Source organism: Halyomorpha halys, unplaced genomic scaffold (genome assembly GCF_000696795.3).
Source record: "Halyomorpha halys isolate HHAL.00 unplaced genomic scaffold, Hhal_1.1 Scaffold703.1, whole genome shotgun sequence".
Lineage (NCBI taxonomy): Eukaryota > Metazoa > Arthropoda > Insecta > Hemiptera > Pentatomidae > Halyomorpha > Halyomorpha halys.
Genome location: NW_027113054.1, coordinates 146,555 through 154,568, shown reverse-complemented (window position 1 = coordinate 154,568; position 8,014 = coordinate 146,555). Strand labels below are relative to the sequence as shown.

Below are 8,014 nucleotides of genomic sequence, written 5' to 3'. Positions count from 1 at the left end.
TGATAAAGGTAAAAGGTATTTTAGTGATCGATGTGTTCGATCTAAAATTCATATTATGGTTTCTACCAATACTTGAGATAGTGCGGAAACGATTAAAGACAAAGAAACTGACTCCATAGACTTGAAAGTCTCAGCCTCAGTTTGTGACAGGGCTAGAGAATGATGAAACTAGCATTATACATTTTAAAAAACAGATAACAATTAATGATTAGAAGCTTAAAGTGGAGAGGAAATGTTGTGCTCAAAAAGGATAACAGAAAAATAAAACCATTTATATTAAGATCGTCGATCATTCTTAAATTCTCTATAACTGAAATAGCAAAATTTAATTCACATCTAAAAGATTTATTTATGTTGTATGTATATAAATTAAATTAACTTTACATTAATTTAAGAAATATAATATTCAGCACGACAACGAACTGACAAGGAAATTAATTCTTGAGGGGCGCAAAATCAGCTGAGACATGATTATTAAGTTATTTAAATTAATGCCTAAAAGGTTAAAATGTGTAATTAAATAAAAGAGGTTTACCGACGAGGAATTTATATATATTCTGCTAAAACTAATCTGAAGTAGTCAATTTAACTAAAATATTATGTTTAGTGTATTGTTAAAAACGTGTAATATAAAACTATTTTTAATGTGAATTTAATTTTTGCAATTATATAGTATCCTTTTAACATCGACAAATGGGTAGCAAGTCCTGAAAAAATAGACAAATCAATAAACAATAAGTACAAATGGAAGTCTCAATAAATTTCCAATACTTTTGAGATTCAATGTATGTATTTTCACAACCTTTTTTATTTTATTAAACCAATTTAATTAAGAAATAAAATTATGCAATTTTTAATAAATAAATTAATGATAGTGAAGATGGTCCGTGCTAGGTAAAGGATAACACCAAAAGATTTATTCAACATTAACGTTCCAGTCCATATTTCTTCCTTTTTTCAGGGTCTTTGAGGATGGAGAATAAGGTTGTATGAGCCAACTATTCGTCTGGGACTAAATAAATATATACTATTATCTTACAAAGCCTTATATTTATACTAACATAGGGAAAGAACTTAAAAGAAACTATATTATTTGATTATGAACGGTATGCTAAACATCAGACTTTTACCTATTTTTAGGAATTTCCATTTAATTTGTGGGTTTCCTTAACCTAAATTTTATATGGCCTGCTTCCAGACCACTCTCTCCAACCCCCGTTTCTCTCGTAGACCATGTTTCATCAAGGATTCTCCAGTTTCTCATTGTCCCAAGTTTTCCTAGTCTACCTCGTCTTTTTCTAACATCTATTTCCCAGGAGTGTACCTCCCCTGGTAATCTTCTTTCTCATATTATTTTTAAATGCCCGTACCACTTCAGGCGTTTTTTCTCAGTCTCTCAGATTCTTTTTAATTTACATATTTTATTTATCCAACAGTTTCGATTTCTGCTCTATAAGTCATAATGCTTAGTATTATACTTTTGTATATATTTCTCTTGGTTTATTAAATTATATTACCCCTCCATCATATTATTTTTTACCGTCCGACTTTTTTTTTTTTATTATTTCTATGTATCAGGAACCATTTATAATGGAGCCAAGGTATCATAAATCTTGAACTATTTTCACCCTCACCGGGATTTAATTCTACGTCGTCATTACTGGATGATTCTGCCTTTTTGGGGATTAATAACTGAACTCTCTTGTTTACATTTCTCTAATAGATTTCTCGACATGTAACCAGCATCTTCTGTATTATGTGCAATGACATTCTATATTAGAAATAAATATAAAAATATTAAGAATGTAGATCGTTAAAAAAGAAGTTGTTCGCACTTTTGTAGCAAAGAGGAATAAGTTAAAAGACGTTAGTAAGATCTGGATAATTCAAGCTAGTTATTATATTTATTATTATTTAATAAATACTTTAAATAATTAATGTTAAATCTTTTAATTGAATAAATGCTTAATAATTTGAATATATCACCAAATTCAAATGATTTCTCTTTAAAAATAATCGGATAGGCCGTGGTGAAGTGAACTCCATCACATCAGGCTCTCGTTCATTTTGGGTGGCGTGTTTAGGTAAGTCCACTGTACTTATCTCTGTTTATCTCTTTCATCTATATTCCAAACGAAATTTATTTGTAGTTATATTATTTAACAATAAATACTTGTCTGATTGAATTATTTATTAGTATTAGTTAAAAATATGCATGTTCCTAACCTTCCCACAAACAATAACGAATTAACAGGACTTGTAACTAATGTAAATGATTTTTATTCTTGTTTAGTTTAAAATATGGGTCGAGTCATTAGAACTCAGAGAAAGGGTGCGGGGAGCGTATTTAGATCCCACACCAAACACCGGAAAGGTGCCCCAAAATTGAGGTCCTTAGATTTTGCTGAGAGGCATGGTTACATCAAAGGTGTTGTGAAAGTAAGTTAATATTTTTTTTTATTTCTCACATTGTTTTTCGGTTTTGCATTGTTTAATTTTGTTTTTTACATTTTAGGACATCATCCATGACCCTGGCAGGGGAGCTCCATTAGCTGTTGTGCATTTCAGAGATCCTTACAGGTTTAAGACCCGCAAAGAGCTTTTCATTGCCCCTGAAGGAATATACACAGGTCAATTCCTGTATTGCGGAAAGAAAGGTAAGGTATAATGGGTTCACTAATTCTACTGTTTTGTTTCTTTATTAGATCAATTCTTAGTGTAAAGAGACCTTTGTTAGTCAAGTTACTAAAAACTAGGTAATATCATTTTTACCTGTTGTAGGAAGCATGTTGCCCTAAGTACCTTTATTATTGGAATTTAATTAGTATCGATTTTAAGTTTATGATGTTAGCCTCATTGCTAAAATTTATTTCTCTAATTTAAATTTTATTAGTAGTTCTTAGGTGGTACTCCGACATAAAGGTTAGGCATTAGATTGTAGGGCCTTAGCTTCTAAAACGCCCATTTGATACTTCTAGTGTGGAGTTTTTGTTAAAACTCCTGTTAATTTCCCTTCTTGATTGTTGACTGACTTGTTAATTTATTAATTGTTCTACTAGATATATGTTTAATAAAAGTACTACTAGATGCTGACTTTACCAACCTAATTTACCTGTTCCTACCCAGAACTCCTTATACTTAAAGTAGAGACAAACTGGGGGCGAGGAGGAATGCTCTGCATATAGTTTTCAATGTCCAGATTTATTGATTAGTTATTAATTATTACTTGTATTATGATTTATCATTTTAAGGATTATATAAATGCTTTTAATGTGTGAAGGAGCAACTATATTCGCCTATGTAGATTGATTTTTGCCCTATCAAGCAGCCTTATCTTAATTGCTTAGTTAAGTTCTAGCTAGGTAAGGAATTGATAACAAGAGTTATAATGTAATTATCTCATTGATGTGGTTGAACTAAATGGAGAAGTATATCAATCAGTTCGTGTTACACCTTGTTAAAGAATGCCCCTTGTTTATTTCAACTAGACGAATATCCTTTATTTAGCTAAATTTTATCATTAAATTTACTATCCTATTTTATTTGACAAAAGCATCCACTTGATTGTCTTTTTTCTCTTTTGAATACAATTTGTTCCTTTGTATAATGGATTTAATTTCTGCTAGTCTCCATTTCTTATTCTGTTATTCAGTTAAAGGTTGTTGGTTGAAACCTTCCCCTAAATGTATCCCTCCTGTTTCAGAATATTTTTGAGACAATTTTTTTTCTCATTTGTTTTATTGTATTTGATAGATCATGATACTGCACTAAAGCTTAGAGAATTAATATAGTTTTTTCTTTAGTATGTTGCTTGTGTTGATTATAGCAAAACACTTAGTATTTGTTTGTTTCATAATTATTTTCTTATTTTTAGCCAACCTACATGTTGGAAATGTTATGCCCGTTGGTACTATGCCTGAAGGTACCATTATCTGTAACTTGGAAGAGAAGACTGGAGATAGGGGTCGTCTAGCTAGGACTTCAGGTTTGAAATTCTATTTATCAACCTATTTCGTCGAGTAACTAATGAATACAAGGCCATTTGTAACTATTTTAATTTATTCTTACAGGAAATTATGCCATTGTAATTGCACATAATCCTGACTCAAGAAGGACCAGGGTCAAGCTCCCATCGGGCGCTAAAAAAGTTATTCCCTCCAACAACAGGGCCATGGTTGGTTAGTATCACAAATACTTTTATAATCATCTCTTATATGTAATAGTGTTATATGAAAGTATTTCTTGAAAATTTTACATGTATTCAATTTACTTTATTAGATATTGTATCAGTCAAATTCGGATTCATGTCTCTTTGATTTAAAAATAGTAATTTTATGGACTTAGTGTCGATGAACAGTTAAATTCATTCACCTAAGTTCAATTATAATTAGATTAATAAGGATGGTTTTTTTTTTTTTACTATTAATGATATCTAATTATTTTTAAAGGTATTGTCGCTGGAGGCGGTCGTATTGACAAGCCAGTCCTTAAGGCTGGTCGTGCCTATTATAAATACAAGGCCAAGAGGAACTGCTGGCCTAAGGTTAGAGGTGTTGCCATGAACCCAGTCGAGCATCCTCACGGTGGTGGTAATCACCAGCACATTGGTAAAGCTTCCACTGTCAAAAGAGGAACTTCAGCTGGTAGAAAGGTCATTATCATTATTTTTTTATATTGTAGTGCTATATGTTTGATATGTATTTTAAGATTAGTCTTTTGGCTTTTGACTGCCTTTTCTTCGTTTCTGTTCATAAAATATTCTCTTATATTATTCCTGGAAGACAACTTTTTTCTCTTTTTCGGTACACCACATCTTCCTTAATACTGTATCAAAATCTATTATTTTTAAGGCTACCATTATCATGACGCTAATGATGAAAAATATACATTTTTACCAACCACTTTTTATTTCAAATTAGCACCCCACCCGCTTACAAATTCGCCCATATTTTGGCCATCTATGAAAATACTGAAAAAATATGATTTTATTGAATCACCATCCCAAAACTTTAAAAAATAATTATCACTAGTATATCTGTCAAAAACTCAAATCGTAATTTTTCACTGCTTACTATACCCCTATAATTACCCATTACTATTTATTATTTCATTGTTAGGCATGTTAAAGTAAGGATAATATTTTATTATATTAATATTATCTTTTGGATGGAAGGAACTATTTTGTAGTTTCTTTTCTGTAGCAAGATTTTGGCCAAATCCGGCATCCTGTGCGAGCTAGCTGTTGTGCAACAGCCAAATAACTTGTTTGCTTATTGACCGTAAACCACAAAATGGTTCTAATGATTTTGATGAAACACATGAATTGTCATCTTAAACACCTTTTAACTTTTCAAAACAATAAGGAATCCCTGAGAAAAATATTTATGAATTAAAGAAAGCTTTATTTGCACATCACTTAAAAAATATACTTCTTGTTAGTTTATAAGAAAATTAATTAAATTAACATTAAAAAAAATAACCATAAAATAGTAAAGAAACAGGGTAATTTGATAATTTATTCAATGTTTCTTATCACAAGAACTTTTAATAAATTCTTTTTGTATTATTAAATGTGTTGTATGCTATGCCAACTTTTTATACTGAAACTGATATACCTTTTATTATTTAATGATTAATTTACTTTATTGTAAATTGTATTACCATTCAGTGACTTTCTAATATATTTGTGTCATGCGAAATATTAGTATGGAGCAATTATTTGATTGATTTAATATTATTATTTTATATAACATGACCATTAAGAAGCATAATCGCATATAAATTACTTTTATAAAATTAATATTTTTATTTCCAGCAAAATAATAGTTTTTAGTTTAAATAGCATTCCTTCTATATCATTATATTAATATATTGTAACCAAGTTTTCAGTTAAAGTAGTTCATATTTTTAATCAAAACCGTGTTACAATTATGAACTACAAGGTTTTTTTTTTCTGTTATGTATAAATTGAGATAATATAAGAAGTTACCATTGTTGGTGTTCTATACAAAAATACAAATTGTCTGAATTATTCTTTTTAGATGAAAAACTTTTAGTAAATTTTTATTTTTTAGAATGTGGTATGGTACATTCCCCATTGTATTTACATAGTTATACTAATTGATATCAATGTCTTTCTGTAAAAAGATAAAAATCTGAAAATAACCAGTTAGTTGAATCATCCCTTTTTATAGACCACTAACAATATATCATTATTCTCTTGATAAGAATTAAATGAATCTCAATTGAGTATTTTCACAGGGAATATTTTTTCTTGTCAATGTTGTCGAAGACTTCTTTCAGAACTAGATTAAGTCATTAATCTTGTCTAGAATAGCCTCAGCCTGTCATATTAAATCTTAGCTATTGTGTCATATTTTGAATCTCATTATCAATGATAGAAGTTCAGCCAATCATTATGTTCTTATATTAATAGTAATAATAATAAATTTTAACAAACTTGTTACTTTCAGTATATTTATACTCTTATTCTTGTTTCAGGTTGGTCTTATTGCTGCCAGGCGTACTGGTAGGATTCGTGGTGGTAAGACTGACCAGAAGAAGGGAGACGATTAAACTTAATGAAGTGTAAAAGTTTTAAATATACGTTTTCTTTTTACGCAATTGTGTTGTTCTTTTAAAAATACCTTTTCTTCATTAGACATATGCAGGTTATCACGTTTTCCATGTTTGATTATATGACTCATTCAAGTTTTTTTTATTATTGATTATTTTATACTGAGTGACCGTTTTAAGACAGCTTATAAACATTTCATGGAAAAATGACAGATTATTTAGAACAAAATTGTATTGTGTGATGTGTTCTCTTCGTGAATTTGTTCTCCTGCATACACTTCTAAGGCATGCCCTAAGTATAAAAAATAAACATTCTGGAAGAAAAACACTATGTTCCACTATTTTTTTCTCGGGTTAACCATTGTTTATAAAGCATTTTATATGCTTTCTTAAAATGAACACTGTGTAAGATGTACCAAGGTGCTGAAAAATTTATTTAAAAAATTGAATTAAATTGCTTTAACTGAATCTACGAACTGTGTGTATGTACCAGCTTGTCTTTTTTAACGATAAGTTGATAAAATACTGAGGAAGTATTTTAGTATATGGAAAGTTTATCTACTGTGTACCCATTGCAAACTATTGATGTTTAAAGGCTACTATCAATGCAAATTACAAGCTTATCAAAATTTTCTTACATCCCTCAAATTAGTACCAATTTGGTGAGTGATATTAATTGTACTAATGTCAAAGCTTTTATTTTCAGAGTTTTAGTATGGTATATTAGGCTTTTTTAACCATAATTATTTGACATAACAAACTCGATAAAAAAATAATCAAAGTTAAAACTGCGGTTATAATAATTTAACATATGATGAAATAATTTCAAAAGAATAGATAAATTATGACATTTTGTCAACTTATTTTTTATCATAACTAGATGCATGGTGTGAAGGTCTTTCTCTACTTAAAATTTAAATATGTTAACTTACAGAGAATTGAATTATGTTAAGAATTATTGCTCATTCCTTATGATGAATTTGTTTGGAAGAGATAGTCAGACTGTATGCTTTTCAGGTCAGTAGTTTAATTTTCTTCTTTAATGTAAATTCATTGTTAAATATGTCATTTAATTATATTTATAATAAATTAAATTATAGGAGTGAATCAATTACATTCCACTATTGTCCCTTCACCTTAGTTTATTGATAATTTTTAGTATTGAACTTATTTTATGACCAGTAGTAATTGAAATTATGTTACTCTTGTATTAATTTCATGTAAAAATCTTAAGATTTGTTGCTAATGTTATTTTTTCCAGATTGCTGTTTGTATTGAAGTTAATATTCATACATAAGTAAAAATGATTCTATTATTTCTGAAGTGCTAGTTAATTTTTTTTTCTTTTATCAATAGTATTTAATAATAATAATTTGTAATTATTCTGGGACTTGTCCCTTTGGAATAATATTACAGGCATTGACAAGAGGCATTAGTG

General features: G+C 29.1%; 1 protein-coding gene across 1 annotated transcript; it reads left to right on the top strand.

The window, feature by feature from the left end:
- The first annotated feature begins 1,989 nt into the window (after positions 1 to 1,989).
- Positions 1,990 to 6,624, top strand: RpL8 (ribosomal protein L8). The gene is made up of 7 exons (XM_014428197.3): positions 1,990 to 2,084; positions 2,294 to 2,439; positions 2,516 to 2,657; positions 3,875 to 3,985; positions 4,071 to 4,178; positions 4,449 to 4,651; positions 6,502 to 6,624. The coding sequence occupies exons 2-7, from the start codon at positions 2,302 to 2,304 to the stop codon at positions 6,574 to 6,576; spliced, it is 777 nt and encodes a 258-aa protein (XP_014283683.1). The 5' UTR covers positions 1,990 to 2,084; positions 2,294 to 2,301; the 3' UTR covers positions 6,577 to 6,624.
- Positions 6,625 to 8,014: the final 1,390 nt, after the last annotated feature.

What these genes read in the sequence shown, in the direction of transcription:
- RpL8 (XM_014428197.3), top strand. Translation starts at nt 2,302, where the DNA reads ATGGGTCGAGTCATTAGAACTCAGAGAAAGGGTGCGGGGAGCGTATTT. An exon ending in CCTGTATTGCGGAAAGAAAG is followed by an intron (nt 2,658 to 3,874) that starts GTAAGGTATAAT and finishes TCTTATTTTTAG; the next exon opens with CCAACCTACATGTTGGAAAT. An exon ending in TCGTCTAGCTAGGACTTCAG is followed by an intron (nt 3,986 to 4,070) that starts GTTTGAAATTCT and finishes TTATTCTTACAG; the next exon opens with GAAATTATGCCATTGTAATT.